General features: G+C 34.4%; 3 protein-coding genes across 9 annotated transcripts; 1 reads left to right on the top strand and 2 right to left on the bottom strand.

Moving 5' to 3' along the window:
* The first annotated feature begins 60 nt into the window (after nucleotides 1-60).
* Nucleotides 61-3925, top strand: LOC110814196 (integrator complex subunit-like protein). The gene is made up of 6 exons (XM_088219784.1): nucleotides 61-287; nucleotides 476-673; nucleotides 2077-2200; nucleotides 2766-2839; nucleotides 3059-3216; nucleotides 3515-3925. Exons 1-6 carry the CDS (start codon nucleotides 196-198, stop codon nucleotides 3679-3681), a joined length of 813 nt encoding a protein of 270 aa, XP_088075910.1. The 5' UTR covers nucleotides 61-195; the 3' UTR covers nucleotides 3682-3925.
* A 483-nt stretch (nucleotides 3926-4408) lies between these two features.
* On the bottom strand, nucleotides 4409-5701 carry EXPA17 (expansin A17). The gene is made up of 3 exons (XM_022041569.2): nucleotides 5482-5701; nucleotides 5059-5380; nucleotides 4409-4969 (listed from the first exon to the last, which is right to left on the bottom strand). Exons 1-3 carry the CDS (start codon nucleotides 5615-5617, stop codon nucleotides 4660-4662), a joined length of 768 nt encoding a protein of 255 aa, XP_021897261.1. The 5' UTR covers nucleotides 5618-5701; the 3' UTR covers nucleotides 4409-4659.
* Nucleotides 5702-8049: 2348 nt separating this feature from the next.
* On the bottom strand, nucleotides 8050-21447 carry LOC110814184 (knotted 1-binding protein). Of its 7 annotated transcripts, XM_088220611.1 has the most exons (7): nucleotides 21236-21445; nucleotides 20645-20731; nucleotides 19580-19647; nucleotides 19325-19477; nucleotides 19065-19138; nucleotides 18837-18974; nucleotides 14695-15164 (listed from the first exon to the last, which is right to left on the bottom strand). In XM_088220611.1, exons 3-6 carry the CDS (start codon nucleotides 19625-19627, stop codon nucleotides 18839-18841), a joined length of 411 nt encoding a protein of 136 aa, XP_088076737.1. In that variant the 5' UTR covers nucleotides 19628-19647; nucleotides 20645-20731; nucleotides 21236-21445; the 3' UTR covers nucleotides 14695-15164; nucleotides 18837-18838. The 7 variants fall into 7 exon arrangements, with proteins under 7 accessions (XP_021897258.1, XP_088076735.1, XP_088076737.1 ...); XM_022041566.2 differs by lacking the exons at nucleotides 14695-15164; nucleotides 20645-20731 and adding an exon at nucleotides 8050-8359 and having other exon boundaries at nucleotides 21236-21447; XM_088220609.1 differs by lacking the exons at nucleotides 14695-15164; nucleotides 20645-20731 and adding an exon at nucleotides 14409-14585 and having other exon boundaries at nucleotides 21236-21447.
* Nucleotides 21448-25085: the final 3638 nt, after the last annotated feature.

Raw genomic sequence — 25085 nt, 5'->3', positions numbered from 1 at the left:
ATAACCCTGTTTATTAACTATAGCTGAACCCCAAAGCACATGACTGGAGAAAGAGGAAAAACGGTGCGTTTCGTTAAAGGGTTTGCAAATTGTGGGTGGCGGAGTTCCTCCCTGAAGCCTAAACAGAAAGAACTGATAATAGAAGCTCGCAATCATTTACTGGAAGAGTAAACAAGAGCTTCAAGGACAGTTTCGATGCGGAAGAGGAATTTTAGGAAAAGAAGTTTCCAACAAGATGAAGACGATCCAACCAAAAACGACGCATCAGATGACGAGCAGGAAAGAAGGTCTCAATAATTAGGGTTTCTCTCTCTCTCTCTCTCTATCTATCTATCTCTCTCTTTCTCTCTCGCTCTCTCTCACTTTCTCTCTAATCCAATATCTTTTCGGAGATTTTGTTAACGTTTTTATGGACGTGAAGTTTTCATATTTTCGTGTCTGTGTATTAAGTAAATTAACGGAAGACTGATATCAGATTGGCATTGGAGGAGGTGAAGTTCTTGCAGAGACAGAGGGAGAGGAAATCTGGAATCCCGGCAATCCCTACGGTACAGACTGCAGGAGTAGTGGCGAAAGTGACCGAGAAAAACGAGGGGGATGGAGAAAAGGAGGAGCTGGTCTTGCAAGATACTTTCGCCCAGGAGACTGCTGTTATGGTCGAAGATCCTAACATGTGATTATACACATCTCTCTCTATCTCTCTCTTAACACATAATTTATGTTTCTATACATTCACTTCTAGAATTTGAATTAATGGGTTGCAAGGATGGTGCTTTTGAGTTGTACTGCATTATCTGTTGAAGTATAGAATAGAATAGAATATAATAGAATGTGAGAGATGTCTAAAAATTTTTGGGTATGGCCATATCTTGGATTAAACTTGGGATTGTCCATATTAATCAAATGCTTTCGGTTGAAAATGCATCTTCTCTTCCCCTTGTTCCTTTGACCACTATGTTTATAGTGATGGAATGTCAGTTTTAAGCATTTTAGTCTTTTCATGCTATAAGTTTAGGCAAGTGTTTGGAGGGTGGGCATTGAGGGAAGAATACCAGCTTGCTGATATTCATGAGTTCTATCATATTAGGGATGAAGGATGGGTGGGTTTTCCACTAACCGCCCCTGCCCCAGGTGGGGCAAATAAACAGATAGAAAAAACGGGTTGCAGGATGGGTGTGGCAAATAAACAGATAGCATAAATGGGTTGCAGGATGGATATGGAACAAAATACTTTACCAGTAACAGGTATGCCCTAAGTGCAGGTTAAGGTGTATATCCACCTCAGTCTGTCTTTTTTTCTTTTCCTTATATTCTAAAATTAGTCATTTTTTATGTAACAATTATGATACTAGATCTGTTTGGAATTTGGTATTTGGTTCTGTTTTAATTTTTAAAATTTAAAGTAAAAAACAATCTGTTAATTTAATACTCAAATATTATGCTATCTTTTATTTTTTAGGTAAAATGGAGGGTAAATAGGGCAGGGTGACTGAGGGGTGGGTAAAAGGCAGGTTATCAGGGCGAACAGTCAGTGATATTCATTCTTTGGCAGATATGCAATACAACTTAAATTCGGGGCTAGTGCTTTGCCTCTGTCTTATCTGTTAAATTTATTCTCAATAGAATTTCTGCTTTCCCTCACAATAAAAGAAAGAAACATGCTTCACTTGGATGGACTTGAAAATGAAAAGGCTCTTTTTTTATCTAATTTCTTGTCTTCAGGAAATTCTTATGATCCTGTGTCTGGGATCATTCAAAATGCCTTGACCCAGAAGTATATTGTCTGCCATTGATTCTGGTTAATTCTTCAAATTCTTGTTGCCCATCTGAAGTTTGTTAAGTGATAGTCCCTGCTGATAGTCAATGAATAATTGGTTTCTGACTCTCATCATTCTGACGTCTCTGTCGTTTGGATTTCTTGTAATTCAGTTTGGCTATTAGATACACTAGTTGAGAAAGGAGAATTTGAGTTGCTTTTTACAGGATATTGCATGCTTCCCCCCCTTCAATTTTTTGAGTCTTAGATAACAATGTTACATTTTCTTTTTGTTGCTTGATGGTTACATTGTTAAACAGGGTGAAGTATGTTGAACAAGAATTGGCAAAGAAAAGGGGAAGGAATATTGAAAATATAGACCAAGTTGAGAATGAGTTAAACCGTGCAGAAGATGAATTGTACAAAATTCCAGAGCATCTTAAGGTTAATTGTAACTATTTTGATGCTTTTAGACATCTAAATTTGCATTTTGTTTTTGGTTCTTAACTATAGCCAGGCAGCTAATTTTTCATTGTAGAGTTTCTGTATGTAACATTAGATACGCTTAATATGCATGTTCATTAATAAGTGCTTAGTTTTGTTTACCTAATAACACGGGTTTCTATGGTGTGGAAATTCAGTTCGGCTGAATAATTATCTAGGTTGTGAATGCAGCATACTTTAGCAAATGCATAACTAATTTTATGGTAAAATAGCTTGCAACATGTTTTTGTACTTTCTGTGTTTGGTTCTAGCCTTTCTTGTCCATGATATAAATTTGTTAATGTTGCATAACTTTCTATAATGGTTCTAGCTTATCATGTTTATGTAATCTATATGTTAGATTTGTTAATACTGTTTTTGAGGGGATTTTCTCTGTTTGGCTTTAGTAATTTATGTATATTATCAGCATGGGTAGATAGTGGAGGGCTTTCTACATTTCTTTTTGCTGTGCACGAAGATTTTCTTTTCATGGTTGTTTTCTCATTTTTTTCCAATTTTCTCTCAGGTGAAAAAGCGTAACTCAGAAGAAAGCTCTACACAGTGGACTACTGGGATTGCTGAGGTTCAGCTGCCAATTGAGTATGTCTTTTTCTAATTTCTTGGAATAGAATGCAATTTTATTTGTGTATCATTCACTGACGATTAGTTGCCAACATTCTAATTTTTTATCCAGGGGAACAATCTAGCTTCTGTGTGGCTGTTTTTTTCTGCATTTGTGCTGTGATATGTGATCCCTTGATCCAGAAGGGTGTCAATTCCATATCATATTAATGGATGGTGTTGTTTCCATGGTTGCAGATACAAGTTGAGAAACATTGAGGAGACAGAAGCAGCTAAAAAGCTTTTGCAAGAGAAGAGACTCATGGGTAGGACGAAATCCGAATTTAGTATCCCCTCAAGTTACAGTGCAGACTATTTCCAACGTGGAAAGGATTATGCTGAAAAACTTAGAAGAGGTTGCTTACTTTTTCTCCTGGAAATGCTTTCCTTTTGATCATAATTGATGATATACATATGATGTTGAGCTTACTTTTCTGCAAAGCGGATGTCTGCAGTGTGCATGGATAGATTCTTTTGAGTAGAAGGGCCCTTTTATTGGAATATTCTTTCTCTAGGAAATTTTTACGCGCAGTGCTTACTGAAATTTTATGTTATTCTTCTCAGAAAAAAAAGAAAAAAATTTATGTTACTTGGGCGTCATCTGTTCTTCCTAGTTCTATTTAACTTTGCTGACTATATTTGAGAAACTTGCAGAACATCCAGAGCTCTACAAGGACAGAGGTTCACAGGATGATGATGCTGGCCCTCGACCCACTGATACTAGTAGCTCAGATGCAGGGAAAACTAGACAAGCAGCAACAGATGAGTTCATGCTAGAACGTTTCCGCAAACGAGAAAGGAACCGAGTGATGCGGAGATGACATATGGCTATGCTCTGCATCTGTAGCCACTGTCTGTCAATTAGTTATGATATGCTTTCTTGTGTCTACAGGATGTTTGGTTAGTCAATGCAAAGACGCATTGCTGCAAAAAGTGTTATGGTTCATACAGTTATTCTTGATGTAACTTGTGTACATTTTTTGAGAGATTAGATGGCTTTATGATAATAGAATATCTTTGAAATTGATGTGGTTGACATTAATCTAAATTTTTATGAAGGTTGAACCCCGGTGTACTTGGCAGTTCAAGTAGGTTTCTAACAAAATGGATCCCTAGTTTGTTTCCTTGGTGATGTACCCCTTTCTCTACAAAGGGTAGTAGACTTGACTTGTATTATGTTTTTGTGTGTATTATTATTTGTAAATTATTTTTATTGTATTATAATTAATAGATGTGTATTATATAGTTAGTTAATATTTAATATTTATAAATATCACTGTGTTAATATAGAATTATATCAGATTATTCAGTAATATACCATATCAAACTATATTCATTATAGAAAATAGTATCTCTAAGGTCACAACCACGGTCATTTGACTACCTCTCTTGCTTTTTATTCCTAAAAGAAAATTTGGAACATTTTTGAAATTTACAAAAGCTTTTTATTTGGGTTTGATTAATTTTTCGTACTCTTTTTGCATGTACAGTTAATTAGTTTATCTTTAAATTCTATGGTCAATGGCGAATGAAAATAAAATTAAAAATATATAATAATTTGATTATACGACATCGTAATGGACTTGTTACATGCAACTTTCTGCCCCCATAAACATAAAAAGAGGAGGCAAATACAAATTTAGGTGGGCTTCTCTGCAGGACGCTAAGCCACAACCCAAACACCACCACCTTTAAAATACACTGAAAGACTTAACCAACAAGAACAAAGGGAAGAGAGTAAATTTTTCTCAAAGAAGACAATGATTGGAGCTATTTTGTTTTGGATCCAGGAAAATGATTTAGAATTGGACATTGGATTTGAAGGATTGTCCAAACTGCCAATTCTTAGGCGCCACATTGAGAGCTGTACGAATCCCGCCATTGCTAGCTTGGAGCCTGAAAGACAAACTCTGGCCGTTCAAATAACTCAGACTCTGCCAGTTTGCTCCCCAGTTTCTTGACATAACCTCCCATTTATTTGATTTTGATCCTCTTATCCAAACTTTGGAAATCTCTCCAGCTCCCCCTACATTTGATATCAAAACCAGCTCAAAATAATTCCTTCCGTTTATGGTAAATCTGATTCCTCCACTTCTTCTGCATCCAACCCTGTTATACACCACAAAACAACCCTCGTTTAATCATACTCCTAAAGAAAAAGTAAAAAATGGATGTACTTATGGTATGGTTATATTTACTTTCTGTATAGGATTGGTACAATTCCAGCTCTGTACTTGGCTATGGTCTCGAACGCTGGCTGAGACATGTCAAAGTGAGGTCTAGGGGGATTGCACCACCCTCCATTATCACTTGGGAGATTGTAATTTGGTGGGCAGAAATTTGTAGCGGTGATGGTAATGGATTTTCCCTTCAGACACCATTGAGGAACTTTGGTTGCATCACAGAATATCTGATAGCACCCACCACATGCCTTGCCGTCGTTGAACAAAGCTGTGCTCAGTGCTGCTGATTTGATTCCGTAGCCATCTGTGTACAGATTGCCATAACCACATGCACCACCTGAAAAATCCCAACATCAGTCCAAAAAACAATACAATTAATAAAATTATAATCATGTTAAAGAAGGTAAAGAGGGGAGGAAAATGGACATGGGTGCTTACCCATTGTACCGGAAGCATCACTTCCGCCATAGAAAGTTGCATGGGCTTTCAGCCAAGCCGCTGAGACTGAGCCAAGTTCAGTTGAAAAGATACCTAAAAGCAATATCAAACTAGTTAAACAAAAAAGTCTACTCATTTTTTCTATGCCTTTCTTTTTGGAAAAAAAACCCTTTTAACCCAAGATAAGAAGCTAAACTTGAAGGGTTAACACAACCTACTCTCGTGTTCTAGCCTTTATATAGTAGCTCCTAAGGATTTGGTGAGCTTATAAAATATTGATTATGGAAATTGCGGTACTCTCCCTGAACAATTAACGTTGACTGAGAATTTCATCTCCCCACCTCCAACAACCAATACCATGTGCTCCAATGGCGGCGGTCTTAACTTCTTTTAATCCATTAAAAATATTATTATTACGGTAAGGAGAACTTTGGAAAGAAAAAACAGTATAGTTTGAATTTTAATTAATATTACACATTATACGAGAAATTTACCTTTAAAATTGCTCTGCAAAATCAATTAGTGAAAAAGTTCTCAAACAGAACTCAAAACACAATCTGACCATCCGAACAAACCTTAAAGTATCCGATGCCAAAAAAAATGTATAGATGATTGTATCATACGGTTGAAGGGCTAATTTTTAGTTAAAATTTATAAATATAAATAGCTATATAGACAATGATACCCTCAAAAGAACAGGATTAATGTAGGATCACACCTGCTTATGGAAAAAGGAGGAACAAACACCATTTCGTTTTCCATTCAAGTAAGAAAATGACAAATTAATCATTCTCATTAATTTGATGTGGTATGTGAAAACCAAAAATAAGAAAGATGACAGATCTACTTGTATTCTTTTTCTTTTGTTATGTTAGTGCAAATTAATTTTTTTTTTTAAAATTATTTGAAATTACTTTAAAGTCATTACATTATATTTTTGAAAACTATTATTCCTTAAACATTAAGGTTTTATAGTTTTTTCATTAAAACTAATGGTTTAAAAATAAACTGCGAATAAGAATTTTTTTTTTTTTTTGGTTTGATTTAACTACTGTGCCATTAATTTACAGAAGTTTAACTTAAATCAAACTTCATAAACTTATATAAATGATAAGTGGTTGCTCTTTTTAGACTTTAGCTGAAGCACCTCCGTGGTACGTAATAGTACATTCTGACATGCAAGTTGCCAAACATGCAATTAAACTATTACCAAATCCAGTTGTATTTTTTACAAGCTAGAAAATTAACGCATATTATACTACCATCTAAAACGTAGTTTTCTATGGCTGGCTAGACCAAACAAACGGATAGAAGATTCTGTAACTGAAAATTAAAGTCAACTTTATTCTATACATATAGATACTATTTTTATGATTGCAACTACATGCAATCACTGTGTATTTGGTAGTACCTTACGCCTTGTTTGTCAAGAAATACTAATTTAAAATAAAAGAATAAGACTTATTAATCATTAAAGATAAGGTATCAGCTCATCATATAGGTCAGCTTTTATATTTTGTATTAATGTTAAATCCCAAGTCATGTTTAGGGTGCTATATGTTAAGTCAGCTTTCATATTTGTATTAATATATTATACTAAAAGTCTAAGTTTAGAGTACACCATATGTTAAGCCATGTCTTGAGGGAGGCCCATGAACGTGGCACATGGGTAGTGACATCTTCTGTTAGCTCTCCAACACCCAACATATTTATATATACACATGGGGTCACATTGTGAGAATTGAATGGCTATGCGAGTCAAGTTATTGCATTCGCTAATTAAATAATGAATTAATCTTTTGGAATTTCAAAACCTATGAATTACGTTCAGACTTTAAACAGGCATCTATGAGATTCCTACTACACCTACACCGACATCAGTTGGTAAGATTAATTTTATTATGTCACATATATGGATTAATACGAAGATAACATGATGTAAAGATTGAATAATAATAGTTCAATTCATAATGATAAACGATTTAGTGCTAAATCAAAATACAGAGGAGGTGGAGCAGGCACCTGACAACAACTTGATAGATCTTCTTGCTATTAAGGTCACTGTGAGAAGTCACATTCGTTTTCCTTCAAATTTACTCAAAAAAATTATGAAAATTTCAAATTCAAATTATAAAAGAGCGGAGGAAACCGGAAGATTAAAATAAAAAATTTCCTTCATTTCCTCATTTAATTTCTTTTTTTTTTTTTCTTTCTTTCTTTTCATTCCCTCCATCTCCACCATCCATACACAGCCCTTAAAAGTTTATGCTACGTAGTTTCTTTGTTAGCATAAACCACTGCCTCAACATCAAAGAGTGCAACTAAATCTACATTTTGATACATTATCATTAATTTGAATTGATATATTTATTGCTAAATGCAAATAATGAGTGTGTATTTAACATGAACTCTCTGTGAATAAATATATAGGATATAATCCTTTTAGAGCACTATAATTGAGCTCAAAAGAGTAATTCCAAATAAAATTTGATATCTTCGAGTAAACTTCAAAAATGTATGTGATGAGAACATGTGAGGAGAGGGCATATCTCTAATGCATATCCAAAATGAAGGTTTATCTCCCCTTCGAGAAAAGAAAGGGTATATATATCTCTAACATAAACGTGGCTAACATATACCATCAGAGCTTTACTATGACTTTGTTTCTGGTTCATCTTTGTAAAAGTTCTACTAGAAACTAATTCAAATTCTTCTTTTGTTCTTTCCTTTTATATTTGAGAGAAGCAATGTGCGATTCAAGCAGGAATGCTTGAAACCTGAAAAGCCAAATTATTCTGTCTTGTATCTTGAAAATCTCCAAAATGAAGAAGGCAGTTGTTCCGTTTGATAACCACGTGAAAGAATGGCATAGAAAAACCTGCACATCAACATGTGAATCAACTTCCACGTTTAGGTTACACTGACGCTGAAATATTAGTTTTAGAATTTGATAATTTCTGCATAAAATAGATTCAAGGCCAAGGCTGAAAACCAACGAGCAGCTTTTCATTGAGTCATTTGGCTGCTTATTTGAACTTATTTCAGGGTCAATTGAGGAAATTCAAGCTAAGCAGGTAGAAAGAAGCATATTGTGAAGCTAAGCAGGTAGAAAGAAGCATATTGTGAAAACTTTAGTGTATTTAGAATTCATTTTAGTGGTTAGTTTCAACAAATTGAGGTTCTGCAAAGAATCAAGAGGGGGAATGACATGTGGATTATGATCCTCGTTGGAGGAAGAAAATAGCTTTAGTCAGCAACAACGGAAATACCACTAATAAAACCTAGGAACTGAGTTCCTAATATCAAGGATTCAGGTTGGGATTGTGGTAAGTGTAACTTAAGAACCTAATGTTCCTATTGGTGCAATTCCTATCCAATTTCTTATCAATTCCTACTTCTAATTTTATAGTAGTCATAAAATGCATAATTAGAACATATTTTTTTGTTTTTAAGCTATAACTTCATCGTCAATTCTTACTTTTAATTCGTATATTAGCCCTAACATGCATAATTAGGAAGTAATTTTTGTTCTTAAGTTACGGATTCTCAATCTCAAGGTATTCCTAGTAGTAACAGTATAGATGAATGTACAAAAATTTTCCAACCTCTATCTGTATTTTCTATCTCTCTCCGTATTTCTTTTCTAATAAAATTTTCCCCTATACCTTGTTTGGGCAGCAGTAGAGGACCAATGGTCTCTGAAAATACAAAATTACAAAAGTATAGGCAATTGGATGAGTTCTTTGACAACTGGAAGGACTAGAGAAAGGGTCAGACCGATTTACCCAGAAAAGAAGAGACAATATGAATGAAATAACACAAAAATCAAAATGGTAACCACAAAGGGGCCTAGAATGGCAATGAGGTCGAGGAGTCTCAAGAGGAATTGCCTTGCAGGAAGAGAGCAACTCAGTATAGAGTCAAACTAAAACAACAATACGGATATTTTAGATTGCATAAACCTAAGCAGGAATTTTCGTGGTTTGATGGAGAAAACCTTAAGGTTTAGGTGTAGAAGGCTCAAAAATATTTTGATGCTGAAGAAAGTAAAAATTGCTGAAAAGTAGGTTGAGCAAGAAGTGGTCTAGGTGGGGATACTACTTGGTATATTTGAATGTTAGATTTGGAGAGACACCCCATTATGACCCAATTGTCGAACTTACAAATTTAGGGCAGATTGGTTCTCAGTAAGAATATTTTGATAATTTTTTTATTGTCTTGTTTAAGTTTCATTACCAAATGCACACCAACTAACCCATTTCTGGGCTAGTTTAAAACCATATCTGGAAGCACTAGTGAGAGCCTAACTCCCTTCAAATGTCCATCATGTATATGCATTAGCTCGGATACAGAAAGATGTACTAATCATGGTGTATCATCAACCTTACTCTTACTGCCTATCACATCCAATACAATCTTTTTGTTCACGAAACCTTAGAATAAGAAGAGTCACTAATACCTACAATCAACAGACGACCCACCCAATAAAGTGATCCTCCCTCCCAACCTATGATGATACATCCACTGTCTAATTAAAAACATGGCCTTAAAACCAATTCACTATAAATTGGTAAAGCCAAGACAACTGCCTGAGTAAGAACAGTTTTAAACACTTCAAATGACTGAACTTCCCATCTTGCTGCTATAACCTGTAAATCTTTAGCATCTCGGTTAGTGGTTTAGCTAGAATCTGCAATTTTTTATTAACCTGATACTAGCCAATACGCTCAAATCATAGTGGAAACAGATGCATGTCAAGAAGTATTGGAGTATATTTGTCGGAAAAGGGCATTCTAGTGCTTTCCTCAGCAAGTCTTTCTCCTAAGAACTAACTACTGTCAGTAGATGAGAAGGAGTTGCTTCCAATTGTATTGCAGTATCCAAATGGCAGCAGTACCTTGTGGGCAGTAAGTTTATAATCAGTGGGAATCATCATAGTCTTAAATACTTGAACAAAGGATGGGAGTAGTCAATTAAGGAGGTCACTTCAACTTACGGAATTAGATTATGAAATTGGGTGCAAAATAGGTAAGGAGAATGCTGCAGAAAATGCCTTGTCGTAGCTTCTAACAGCATAATTTATAACTCCTGTCCACATAACACTGATGCAAGAGATCAAGGATATTTGGAGAAAAGATCCTGCCACATAAGATCTCATCCAACCCATTGAAGGATGGAAAACTCACTAGTTCCCCTTTTAACTAGCATGAAGATATTCATGTAGGAAATATAATTTGGTGGTTAGCTGTGATCCAAAGTTGAGGTCTAATTTATTAAAAGAATTTCATGAGTCTCCTAAACCAGGAGTACGAGCTACTTTTAAAAGAGCTGCGTGCTCTTTTTATTGGAAAGGAGAAGGATCCTTGGAACTTGATATGCCAATTTGATATTTCTAAGAAATGCAAATATGAATTAGTAGCTTATCCAGGATTGTTGCAGGCAATGCCAGTATGTTGTTAGAGTGAAGTTGTAGTAGAAAAACAGAGACAACTTTATGGAGAAGTTCAGTTTTTCATTGAATTCAAAACATACATTATATAGATTTGAAATTAACTAACCACTAAATTCATGATCCTAAAAATAGGCCATAATCACATGATAAATTAGAAAATAATAAACTCCTAAAAGATAGGAAGCACTACTTTGAAATTTTCAAATTTAAACACAAACAGATTTACTGATGTGGTAGCCATCCTAAACACCACTTCTAACACTTCTCTTTGTTTAGATGCTGCAAACTCTAAGTTTCTTTCTGATTGTTTCAAATTTACTAACTGGCAGAGATTTGGTAAATACATCTGCTACTTGATCATCAGTTTTGCAATAAACTAAGGTGACAAAATCATTCTTTTGCACTTCCCTTAAGAAAAATAACTTGATGTTGAAATGTTTAATTTTGCCGTGGAAAACTGGATTGTGAGAGATAGCTATTGCAGCTTAATTATCAACCAAGATCTGTGTATCTTCCTTCTACTCTAGATGAAGATCACTCAATATTTTTTTCAGCCACAAGGCTTGATTTACAGCAACAGTTGCAGCAATAAATTATGCTTCACCAGTAGATTGAGCTACTATTTCTTGTTTTTTCGAACTCTATAAAAAAACTCCTGATCCAAACCTAAAACAATACCCAGAGGTACTTTTCATATCATCAATAGATCCTGCCCAATTACTATTGGAAAAACCAAATAGCTTGAACTCATTGGTTTTCTTGAACTTAATGCAAAAGTTGATTGTACCTTTGATATATCTAATCACCCTTTTAGCAGCTTTCAGGTGCATTTCACTTGCACAATGCATGAACCGAGATAAAATACTCACAGCAACCAAGATATCAAGCCTTGTCGCTGTAAGATACATCAGGCACCCAATCAGACATCTAAAGTGTGCCTCATCCACTTTCTCAGTTCTATCTTCCTTGCTTAGCCTTTCCTTTTGACATAGGAGTGTTCATTGACTTATTATCTTCCATATAGAATTTCTTGAGATTTTCCTGTGCATACTTCTTTTGACAAATGAAAATTTTATCTTGACTTTGCTTGATCTCCATTCCGAGAAAATAAGTCATCAATTTAAGATCAGTCATCTCAAAAACTTTCATCATTTCCAACTTAAATTCATCAATTAAGTTGCATTGTTCCCAGTCGCCAAAAGATCATCCAAGTAAAAAGAGATAACAAGAATATTAACATCAGATTACTTGACATAAAGGATAGACTCAAATAGACTTTTTTCAAAGTCTAAACTTAGCAGATGATCATCAATTCTGTTGTACCAGACTCTTGGAGCTTGTTTCAAGTCATAGAGAGCCTTCTTGAGAAGAAAAACTTTTTCTTCTTCACTTTTTTTCACAAAGCCTTCTGGTTGCTCAACATCGATTTCTTCTTGCAAAAGACCAATTAAAAATGCTGATTTAACATCGAGCTGGTACACTTTCTAGCCCTTTTGTGCTGCAACAGCAAGCAGCAACCTAATGGTGTCTAGCCTGGCAACTAGTGCAAATGTGTCTGAGTAGTCCACTCCGAAAATCTGGGCATAACCTTTGACCACAAGCCTCGCCTTCTGCTTGTTGATGGAGCCATCAGCATTGAGTTTGGTTTTGAAAACCCATTTCACTCAAATGATTTTTCTATCTGGAGGTCCGTCAACAATCTGCTATGTATTATTTTTCTCGATCATGTACAACTCTTCCTTCATTGCAACCATCCATTTTTTATTTAGTTTTGCTTCATTAACACGTGCTGGCTCACACATAGCTATATTACAACTCTGATATATATCAGAGAGTAAAAGAGTGCCTCTAATTGGAACATCATCTACAGCTTCATCCTCCCATTCATCTACACCATGTTTGTACCTTTTTTGGATGGGACAATAGATCTTTATCTCAGTTGAGATTGGATGAGAGTTCTTGTTTTTGGACCAATTCCACTTTTCACTGTCCATAAAGTATACATCTCGGCTTATGGTTGTCTTTTTTGTTTGAGAATGAAAGATCTTATAAGCTTTTGAAACGGTGCTCTAACCAACAAAAATTCTAGGTATTGATATTCTATCCAGCTTATCGCATTTTACTTGAGGAACATAAGTGAAACAAAGACTCCTAAATACTTTTAGAAAGATCATTGTGGGTTTATAGTCGAACCATGCTTTAAATGGTGTTATATCTTTTACTGCTATGGTTGAAAGCGTATTTTGGAGAAAAACTGTCGTATTTGCAGCTTTTGCCCAAAAAAACTTTGCTAAGTCTTTGTCATGCAACATGTATCTTGCCATTTCCATGATAAATCGATTCCTTCTTTCACTAACACCATTTTACTGTGGAGTGTACGGTATTGTTAACTGATATTGTATTCCTACTTCATTACAAAAAATATTAAATTGATATGATGTGTACTCAGTGCCATTATCTGACTTCAAAGTTTGGATTGTGCTGCCATTTTCATTTTCTACTTTTATTTTAAACTTTCAGAATAGGTTAACAACTTTATATTTAAATTTCAAAAAGAAAATTCAACACATTCTTATTAGATCATCAATAAATATAATGTAACATAAGCTACCGTTGAGAGAGGGTATCCTCATTGGACCTGCAAGATCAGTGTGTATCAGCTGCAATTTTTTTGTTGCTTTCCAAGTTGATGTTGGAAATGAATGCCTATGCTGCTTTCCAAATTGACATGCTTTGTAGTGGGGCAAATCACTTTCGAGAGCAAGTAAATCCCTTACCATTTGCTACAAATTTAGCCTGAGCATTGCTTGATGATGGTAATGACCAAACTTCTTGTGCCAAATTTTAGTCACACTTTCTTTTACTGAATAAGCTGATTCTTCTTTCTTTATAGGATCCACATAAAGCTTTTCTTCATCATTTTGATCTTAAATATGTCCTGATTTGTTGCATCTTTAATCAAAGAGTGATTGTCTTCAAAATACACTTTGAAACCTTTCTCAATTAGCTGACCGACAGTGAGCAAATTCTGATTAATGCTAAGAACATAAAGTATATCAGAAATTAGTGATGTAGCTACACACCCTGTGATTGAAACCGTTCCTTTTCCTTTGACTGAGATGTAATCTCCATTTCCAATTCTGACTTTTGTGGATTTTGTACTTCTTAGCTCTTTGAAAATATTTTTGTCATATATCATGTGGTTTGTACAACCACTATCAACAAGCCAGCTTTCACTTGATTCACAACTTGTGAAACATGTTGCAATAAAAAGTTGGTCCTCCTCCTGATCAACAGCCTGCGCTTTCATGTTACGCTGTTGAGTCTTAACTTTACAAATTACAACTTGATGACCGGTTTAATTGCATTTACAGCATTTTGCATCAGGTCTTCTCCAACACCGAAAATGAGGGTGGCCTTGTAACGACTCCGAAAATATTTAAAAGAAATAAAAGAAAATTAAAATGCGGAAGCGTAATAAATGTTCAGCGTTTACATTTCGTACATAAATAATTTAAAGTACCAAATAACATTACGAAATTCACTTTTTTAAAAAAAACATAAGAATAAGGAAATAAACGGGAAATAAAGAAATGTAACATCTACTCGCAATATTCCTGCGGATCAGACTCTGAAACCTGGTCCTCTTGATCTGAAATGATTAAATAAGGAATGAACTACACTACTCCAGTAAGAATATCACAGTATATCACCGACACATAAGTAAAGGTTGATATAAAATCAACATACTAATAGAGCACTTAATTTAAATAAATTCGTTTATCATAAATAAAATCATTTACCGTTCACTTACCGTAGTGGGATTCATAAAAATAACCTATGCAGACAATTAATATCATACAGATAATAGTTTCATGTAAAATCAGCAACATGGCACATATCACAAGTCTATATACATCGTTAATAAACTAAACAATAACTGTCACTTTTTCGCCAGTTTACTAGTATCCATGGGTGTTCATAAAGATGTCCCCGCTACACGCGAACCCTTTCCCTTAACAATCTCAATTACGGGCTGTCCACGTACCCCGTCTGGTATGAGCGCCAAATTATTAAATCTCAATGCTCCGTCCGGTATGAACACCAAATTATCATGTCTCCATATCCCATCCGGTATGAGAACCTTCACGGTAGAGTTCTTTATGAACTTGGTCCGTCCACCATCTCCCGTGATATCCAGTAAGGCTGTCGTTTTCATCTATTCATCTTCCTACACAACTTTCCCATTTTCCGTTAGTCTCCATTTTCCAAATCAACCATAATCACACAAACAAACAAACATGCATAAGAAAATACAATCATATCTCAATTTTCCAACTAAACGGTAAGGCAGCAAGACATGCATTCAAACAATAAAATTGATAAATCAAATACTATCATACTTTTAAACTGTAAAATAAATCAACAGAAATCAATAGAGAACAATTTTCGCTTCTGACTCTATTACTAATCCGTAATTAATTATGCACACTTAAAATACTATATTATTATTTATTTAAACTTCACTTTTATGATAAGAAATAGGATGAGAGGTGCTTACTCGATTTGATGTCCGAAAAATTAAGCTGTTCGACTGCACCTACGGGCGATTCCCGAGTTCTCTAAATTTTTTTTGGGGAATTAAAACATGCTAATAGTACCTACAAATGTCCCAAACAAACCCAAAATTAGTCCCAATGCCCATTTGGCCAATTTTGGAATTCCGACACGGCAGCTCCACCGTGCTCCGGCAACAGCAGCGGCAGTTCGCCTCGAGTCGACCTTTTTTGGCCGATTTTGCATCGATTCCTGCGAGAAAACATGTTAAAGAGCATTGGTTGGCCGAAAAAATACAAAAAATCGAAACTCACCGGCGGCGAGGCTTTCCGGTGCGGTGGCTACTCCGGCTCACGTTACGGTTGGGTGTTTTGTTCCGATCAACCTGTAGAGAAGGACACGGTGATCACAACGGTGAAAAAATTACACAGAACGAGAATCGGGAAGGGTCTCATCGGAGGCATTTTGTGAAATTCTCCGTGGCGAAGCCGCAGGGCTGCACCGGCATTTTCCAGCCAATTGGCCAGTCTTTTTGATCTGATTTGGCTATGGGTGAACTTAAAATTGAATTCCGAGTAAAAGAAATTTTTTTTACCTTTTTGGCCTATCGGAAAGGGTTCCAATGCGGCGGCTCCTTCCCGGCGGCCAGGTCTTCTTCTCCGGCGAGCTGGCAGCTAGGGTTAGGATTTGGGTGCGAATGGGAGTTATTTATATCCGTCTGCTTTTGATCTGGCCCCTCCATCGCGTTTGATATGGACCGTCCGATCGTGATTAAATAGGGAGTGAATCTTGATCATTCATCGCGATCCAATCCGTGCCGTCCATCGCAATCCAATCTGAACCATTCGATCGCGTTTGGGAGGGAGCGCATCCAGGCCATCCGTGCGCGCGGGAACGGACCTGGGCCGTTTGATCGCAGGCATGCGGATCATCCGCGTGGTTCCCCGCGTGGCACCGCGTCAGCGTCCATTGCCACGTGGCGCGTCTTGGTTTGTTGGGGTAGTTGACCGGGCATCCTATGTGACTATTTTTTTCTAAATTGCGTTTTGATCTCTGATTTCCGATTTTTCTTTCAAAAATACTCGCATAATCGAAATTTTTACCAATTTTCCCCAAAATTGCTTTCAATTTCATTCTCCATCAATTTTATTTCTTTTTTTACTCTAAATTAAAATTAAAAATTAAAAAATTAAGAAATTATATTTATAAATAAATCTTAAATTACATTAAAATTAAATTTAAAGTATTACAGGCCTTTTTTGCCACAATGATGACATGGTGACTGATTTCCACCAGCATTTCCACCTTTTCATTTACTGTTGTTAACGCCTGCTTCACCACCAATATTTGTCTTCTTGTCCTTCTTCTTTTTATTCTTCATATTGTCTTGATGCTTCATAGGCAAAACTCTCTCAACTAGTCCTTCCTATCTCATGACCCTTCAATGTTCTTGTGCTTGTAAAGCATTTAAGAGTTCTGCAAGAGAGATTTTTGACAAATCTCTTGCGTTTCCTAAGGTTGTAATGGTAGCCTCAAATTTTTCAGGCACCGTTACTAGCAGTTTTTCAACTATTCTCGAGTTGAGTAGATTAGAACTGAGCAATTTCACTTTATTGCTGATGCTTAGAAGCCTGTCAGAATACTCTTTGATCGTTTACGACTCCTTCATCTTTTGTAGTTCAAAATCTCTTATCAAATTCAACACTTGCATCCATTTGATTCTCTCATCACCTTCATATTCTGATTTAAGATAATCCCAAATTGCTTTTGCTGATTTGAGCGATGTGACTTGGGTAAAAATGGTTTATGATACTGCTGCAAATAGGCAAGCCTTTGCCTTCGACTTCTTTATATTTTTTTTTTTATGATTTTGGTCTGCGCCATTGTGGAATTATTTGGTAGTAAAGGAATCACGTAGTCATATTCTACTGCTTCCCAGAGGTGCAGTGCATCTAGATAAACCTTCGACTTCATAGCCTAGATCTGATAATTTTCACCGTAAAAAACGGGAGGAGTGATCGACGAGAAGCTGGATTCTGCATCCATGACAGCCACTTGAAATCAATCTAGAACACTTACAGGTCCCTTAAGAAAAGATGTTCTGATACCAATTATTGTTAGAGCGAAGTTGCAGCAGAAAAACATAGACAACTTTATAGAGAAGTTCAGTTTTTCATTAAATTCAAAACATACATTATATAGATTTGAAATTAACTAACCACTGAATTCATGATCCTAAAAATAGGTCATGATCACATGATAAATAAGAAAATAATAAACTCCTAAAAGATAGGAAGCATTACTTTAAAATTTTCAAATTTAAACACAAACAGATTTATGATGTGGCAACCATCCTAAACACCACTTCTAACACAGTACCAGAGGCACCATGGACAAGTATTTCCATGAATTTAATTGAGGGTTTACAAACTGAAGGAGAAGAGAGGCTGTGTTGGTTATGGTGGATCGTCTCATAAAATGTCTACTTTCTGCCATTGACTCATCCTTATGCAGCAATCACATATGGCAATCACAGTGGTAAAGACATCTATGAATGTTGTTTTCAGGTTGCATGGTTTATCAGCTAAAATTGACAATGATCAAGACTATTTTCCCAGATGCATTTTTGGCAAGATTTGTTTCAATTACGAGGGATGAGCATCACATATTCTACATCCTATCATCTGCGAACAAATGGCAGGACTCAGGTGGTGAACTGCAAGCTCAAAACATATCTAAGGTGTATGTGCCATCACGAACTGTCAAGAGCTTTGTTCATGAGCTCTTGTCTTGTCTAGAGAGCATAGAGATAGAGACAGAAAAGAGAAGAGTGCGAGAATAAGAGAGAGAACGAGAGTTCAAACTTGAGGAATTCTGAATCCAAATTTCTGTTATTGCTCTTTCCCACCAGTTACACTCTTTATACTACTATAGATACAAGTTGAATAAGCAGAAAAAGGGAATTACGGAAAACCCATTACAATTTCTTGTTTCCCCACTTGTCTAAGTTACCCTTTTGCCCTTTTTCTTTTCGTACAACTTCAATGGTCTTATTACACAAACCTGAAAGCCTGGCTGAACTGGCTACTGATGGCAAAAGTATTAGTATAACACTAGTTATCATACAGCCATTTATGCCACCCATTTATAGCTTTTTAAGGATGCTCTCCTCTGGCTCATATTCCATACTTTCCTAGGGAGTTAAAGTTAAGAAATTTGGACCATTATATGCTGCGCATGGAGTAAAACCTAAGAAAGCTAAAGTTCCATTTATCTAGGGCACAGCACAAGATGGAACAGTTGGCTAATATCCATTGCACAAGATGGAACAATCAATGAGGATTACCTTCAGATGTCAATGTGAGAGTTCCGAAGTAAATAACGAGCATTATGCAAGATAGCACTGGCCTCCTCATTCGAAGCATCAAGGAAGCGCAATTCTTTGATCTCCTCTTGCCATTTTTCCATTTGTTCCTTATGTCTCCTGCAATGCAAAATATATGTAAAAAGCACGTACCCAGTAATAGCTCTACTATGTAAATTATAATTCTACAAGTGCTCTTTTATGACTCACGTTATCAGTTGCTCTTCAAAATAATTGCCTAGTTCTTTGAACATTGTCTTCCCTGATTCTAGCAGCTCAGATACCTAGATGAGTAGACTACAAAATATAAGAACCAATGAGCAGAAAAAGCTTCCTACGCTTCCGTGAACCCATACAAATTGCAACGTAGGAACTAGCTCCATCTCTCAGTTACTCGTGAAGAAAGAAAAAAAAAGATGATCCGTTCAATATCAACTCATAAACTTTATGGACATTGTTGACATAGCTACCAGCTGAGTGAAGCGCTCAATCTTGTCAAGAATTTGGGCAATAGCAAGTTCCATTTCCTCAGAACCTACAACGGTAGCCTCAGCCTCAGTTTCTTCATTCTCTACCATATTTAAAGTTGGCTCATCCGTTACCTCCCCTTCCTTCTCTTCTATCTAAAATCACGAGATCAGATACGGGCATTTTAGCAGGCACAAAGTTGATTTCTCTGTAACTGGTACTGAGGCTGGAAGGACGAAGGAGAAAGAGAAACATACAATTGGTTTAATGCGTTTCCTCAAAAGTCCAGTGTCCTCACCGTCCATTTCAGCGATTGGTTAACAAGCTGAAAAAATGGCAACCAATGTTCATGGACGATACAGCTCTTGTTCAGACACAATAAATATATGGGAACACATACGAGTAGAAAATAAGAAAGGAGCAAATATGCTTAAACACTTGCGCCCTTCAACTAGTACCGTAAGAGCTAATGGGTTTTGATGTTTCCTCAGTCTAACTATTGTTAGTTCATATTTTATCAATTCCTACTCATTCCTTCATCTCAATAATTTCGAACATAGTATCTACAATTTTCATATTTACTTCACAACCTGATTAACTTCGCTCTCATATTGAATCCTATTGTAATAGATTACCAGCTAAAACCCAAAACCTCAAATCCATCTGGAATTAAGATTAAACTTATAATATTATTCTCGTTCTAAAATTTATACTTTATTTATATTTCTATACATTCAATTCCTAATAATTATTAGTTTTAATTCTCCTATTTAAGTTATGTGTAGAATAAATAAATTATTTTGCAGAATTTTATTTGAATTTTTATACTTAGTTAAATTAGAAAATAATAAAAATTATATAAAAATAAAATTGACATTCTAGAGATCTCTAAGTGGAACTAAATAATACATGCCAAATTTTCATTAATTTCTTAAGAAATTTAGAAGGCTCTCTTTCAATTCTGTTTGAAATTTTATAGGATGTCATTTTTTAAGTAATTGGAATTTTCAAATAAATTCTGTACATAAAAAATTAATTGATTATTCTTGACAGAGCGGTAGTCTTCATATTAATATTAAATAATAAAAATTTGAGTTACCATCCCACCTTGAATTTTTTTTTTTTTTTTTTTTTTTTTTGCTGACAGAAATTCAACTCCCACCTTAAAGATTAGGAATTTAATTTTTTTCTTTAAATGAGTTTAAATGGAAATAATGTTATCTGAAATACAACAAATAATGTTTTAACTATATATGTTAACATTATTAAAATTAGAATTAGGAGTAGTAATTCACTGCTAAATGAACTAAAGCCAATCTTACATGAAATAGCATTTCCAACCAAATTAATCCAGCCAAATTGATTTCTCGCGTAATTGCATCAATAAAGCTGTGGTAGGTTCCTAGTAACTGATACATAGCATTCCATTTGAAAATAAAAACCATATGTTTGTGAAAAAGGGGAATAAATTCATTCTCATGGCAAGATCACCAGAAACATACGCGTTACGAGAAAGAAGAAAGAAATACGCATCTTATAAAACAAAAGCAGATTGCAAACCGTGGCTTGGTGAGAGTATTACTGTCCTCCACGAACGTAACAAATCCGTAAAAGCCTTTTGTGTTAAAATTCACGAAACTGAATGAGAAATCAATTGTAGGATTTTTAAAATAATAATCAAATAAGGAATGTACTCCAATCGTCGGCACATTTCCCTAAAAATTCACAAAATGGAAGTAACAGAGTTCGCCAGATCACTAGTTCCGCATAATCGTACAATAAGTAACACAAAAAGCTTCAGCTCGAGCAAGGAAACCGGTAATAACAGAACGATAATCGAGTTTGTTTTCCAGATTTATCGAATTTAGATAAAAAGGAAAAAGGAAATCGATCAATCGAACTGAAAGCTTTACCTTGATCTTGAAGCCTGACTTGCTTCTCACCTTAATCGGAATGGTGCTTCCAACTTCCTCCTCGACTTGAAGAAAATCGAGGTTACGCCGTGATTTCTGACAAAAGAAAAAAAGTTGGGGGAGTGGGAGTGTTTTACAGACGGACTGGCAAATGAATTTCCACGGTCGCGCGCTTTTAATATGGAAATCTCCGCCAAAACCATAAAGATGGTTTTAAAAATAAATTATTTTGCATAACTATATATATATATATTTTTTAGTTATAAATTCACATATTTTATAATTAAATTGTTGTATATTATTAACAATATAATAATTTTTAAATAAAATAAAAATAAAAATGCATATAAACTGTAAAAATCTAATTTGAATACACACTTATACGAGAAAATACCTATTTGAACCTCTTGATAATAATCATTTTATTTGCTTTTCTAAAAGAAACAAATGATTCGCGAAGCATTTCTAAAGAAAAGGGGCCCATTTACCCAACTGATGGGCAGTCTAAGTGATATATCTTGAAGCCCATAAAATATACAACATGCAATTATTTTGGAAAGAAATATTTAACATTTAAAACTGAATCATTAAATTTTTATAGATTAAAACAATTTGTTTGATTTAATGCCTAATTTAGTTACCGGTATTAATTTTGGGTTTATATTTTTATTATGTTTTGAGTTATCCCATTTTTATTTTAAAAATAAAAACTTGAAAATCTTTCTCAACAAAGAAATTTGAAGAGAATATATGATTTCATTGCTACAATCGCGTTTCACGTTCTGTACGTTAAAGGTTTAGAAAAGCATATCCGCTTCACTTTATTTTAAGAGGAGTTTATCAATTGTATGGTAGCATCGCACAAGTTAATGTACATTCCTTCACCAGGACGTGTTGGCTTAAAGCCATGGTACCGTGCCACATACATACAAATGCAGTTTACTGCAATGACATAAATTTACGTGTTCGATAATACAAAAGACAGCTTCCTTGTATTTTTGAAATTGTTATTATTTTTATTGTTTTACATGAAAAGCACGGCCCAAAAACTCAAATTTACTCTCTAAAAATATTAACCAATAATAAATACATGTTCTTCTAATATTATTTTCCTTTCCTTTTCTTTTTTTCTTGTTTTTTTTTTTTTTTTTGTTAAGAGATATACGTATATATCATGTATAAAACTACTCATCTCTTCTTTTTTCTATAAAAATTCGATCAACAGGTTTATTTTGATAGTCGGGTGTGTCCGTCGTATGTCAAAAGGTCATTGACCAAATACCAAGTAATATTCCTAAAAGTGGCATGCAGGAGGTTGAAATTGCAATTTAACTTCACATATGTTAATTAATTATCACCAGCTCAAGAGTTTCAAGTTTTGAAAATGGTAATCTAGATGACCCAGATTTTGTAGACGTACAGATATAGGCTGATATATGTTATGAATATATAGATAAGGATGAAAGATAGCATCCGCATGATAATTATGATAAGCATAGCTACCTGTACTAATCTCTTAATATTCAATCTCAATCAAGTCTTTCAATTTTTTTTTTTTTTACAACAAATACATTAACAAGCTATCTAATATATATATATATATACTACTATATAGTTTTATCATGGTTAGTTAACAATCATCTAATTAGCCAAGACAGTTCAGTAGTTCCATGTTGGACTTGATTCGAATGATGATTGAAAATTTTATTTAATTAAAAAATCAACTATACGAGTTAACAAAATAACTACTCAAATGATTAAACATATGATTAGTAGTTATTAATAATATTAAGAATAAAATATATTAGTTATTAGTAATATTCAAATTATTCATAAATTTTAGAAAATAAAAAATAAAAAGGAAGCAAAGAATTAAAACTCACAGTAGCAAATCTAACTCTCAAGGATATATTACCTACCTTATTCAAATTATAACTCTTTTTTATTTAACTAAACATCACTTCTTCACCAATTTAACGAAATTAATTTGATTAATCCACTGACAATTTAAAATAAATAAATAAATATATAAAACAATTATTTCCTTATATAAAGAAGTTAAAATTTAGTTATGATAAAATCAGATTTGTTTTGTGCCCCAAGTAAAGAAGAGAAAAAGCAGCATACCCCACAATGTGATAACATATATATATATACATACATACATACATACATACATACATATATGTGTGTGTGTGTGTGTGTGTGGCAACCCCTTGTGTCTTGACATTGTAATGAAACATCCGCGTCTTATGAATCAGTTGCTTAAAGAACACGTATGTAAGTTAGGCCACAGCTGCATGCACGTCCAACAATATTCAACTATCTACATAATGATTTATAACCATTTCTATCAGTTCAGAGTTTCGGCTTCAACAAGTAATTAAGCTTCGTGTTATTATCCTCTACTTCTTCCATGTTCTAATCCTAATCTAAAGCGATGATTTTAATTATTCTTATCCTTAATAACTATAACTATATATATATATATATATATATATATATATACATCCATATTAGTTGATGTTACAACTCATACTTATCCATTTCATTCAAAAAAAAAAAAAAAAAAAAAAAAAGGACCATGATACTTATCCATCACTCACTCTGCTGCTCTTGTATACTATACAAATTAAATTAATGATCACTTATAAGAGGATTTATTTTGATCATAAGTTTACACCCGAATGTAAATTGTTGAGGGTGATTATTTTAATAATAATAACATAAGATATAGAGCTTATAAGGTAGATATATATATTACGAAATTGAATTTAGCATTTAATTACCACTCTGCATATTATATTGTGTTGGTGGTATATTGTATCAAGTTGTAACACTTGTGTTGACTTGGGAGTTGAAACACACAAAAATGTGGAAAGAACAAGACTATTTTATCTCATAATAGACAATAAGTGACACCTAATTATCATATCAATTTCTTAAAAATAAAACTATAATGAGCAGCTGTATATAAATTAAAACCAACACATCAAATTTATGTGAAAAATCATTCAATATAAAGGAAAAAAAAAAATCATGTAGTCAATTATGTCAATTAAATGATACCATTTCAACAACGAAACAAGTACCAAATTATCTAATATAAAAAAGGACCAAATAAAAAAGAAAAATTAGAGTAATCTCATTAAAATGAACTAAAAACTACTTATGTCTTCAACAGACTATTTGAACAATTTAATTATCAAAACAAAAATCCAATGATAAAAAAACATACATATACTACAAGTCATCCAAAAAATTAATTCAATCTAACCTTAGATAGCTTCTAAATTGTCTCTATAAAATCAAGACTCAAAGATGTTTTAGAAAAGCTCTCCTTCCTCTTTTCTTACAATTCTTCATCTTTTTCTTTATAAAATGTTTTACAGCCTAGATGGAACCTCATATCGCCAAAGACAGGGTTGACAGAATCATCCATAAATTAGGCTTCAATTCCTCTCATAGAGTGGAAGCTCGAGGCTTATTCGGGGGCATTTGGTTGCTTTGGAACGACCTCATCTAAATAAAAATCCTAGTGAATAACTGTCAATTTATCCACACCAAAATACATTAGAATGAGCAGGAGACAGGTGTTATGTTCAAGGTTATTTATGGGAGCACCTTAACCAACTGAGCCTAAGCGTCAAAAGACCTTGGTTACTGGCAGGAGACTTTAACACAATCTTAAATAATTCGAATAGGAGGGGTGGTGCTACTGGGGGGTAATAAAGGTTGCTTTTACTTTAACCAGTTTATTACCTATAATTCCCTTCTCTAGGTAGATTATGTTGTTCTGAACTTCACTTAGAGGAGAGGCATCCTCCTCCAACACCTAAACAGGACCATT

The sequence above is a fragment of the Carica papaya genome, chromosome 5 (genome assembly GCF_054855325.1).
Source record: "Carica papaya isolate Zhongbai chromosome 5, ASM5485532v1, whole genome shotgun sequence".
Lineage (NCBI taxonomy): Eukaryota > Viridiplantae > Streptophyta > Magnoliopsida > Brassicales > Caricaceae > Carica > Carica papaya.
Note: the sequence above shows the minus strand (reverse complement) of the source record. Positions and strands in the feature narration are given on the sequence as shown.

Coding starts and splice junctions, on each gene's coding strand:
- LOC110814196 (XM_088219784.1), top strand. CDS start 196: ATGCGGAAGAGGAATTTTAGGAAAAGAAGTTTCCAACAAGATGAAGAC. Junction 288..475: donor GATGACGAGCAGGAAAGAAG/GTCTCAATAATT, acceptor GACTGATATCAG/ATTGGCATTGGAGGAGGTGA. Junction 3,217..3,514: donor TGCTGAAAAACTTAGAAGAG/GTTGCTTACTTT, acceptor AGAAACTTGCAG/AACATCCAGAGCTCTACAAG.
- LOC110814184 (XM_022041566.2), bottom strand. CDS start 19,627: ATGGACGGTGAGGACACTGGACTTTTGAGGAAACGCATTAAACCAATT. Junction 19,478..19,579: donor GGAAACGCATTAAACCAATT/GTATGTTTCTCT, acceptor TCGTGATTTTAG/ATAGAAGAGAAGGAAGGGGA. Junction 19,139..19,324: donor TTGAGCGCTTCACTCAGCTG/GTAGCTATGTCA, acceptor CTACTCATCTAG/GTATCTGAGCTGCTAGAATC.
- EXPA17 (XM_022041569.2), bottom strand. CDS start 5,617: ATGAGTAGACTTTTTTGTTTAACTAGTTTGATATTGCTTTTAGGTATC. Junction 5,381..5,481: donor TGATGCTTCCGGTACAATGG/GTAAGCACCCAT, acceptor GGGATTTTTCAG/GTGGTGCATGTGGTTATGGC. Junction 4,970..5,058: donor GTACCAATCCTATACAGAAA/GTAAATATAACC, acceptor GGTGTATAACAG/GGTTGGATGCAGAAGAAGTG.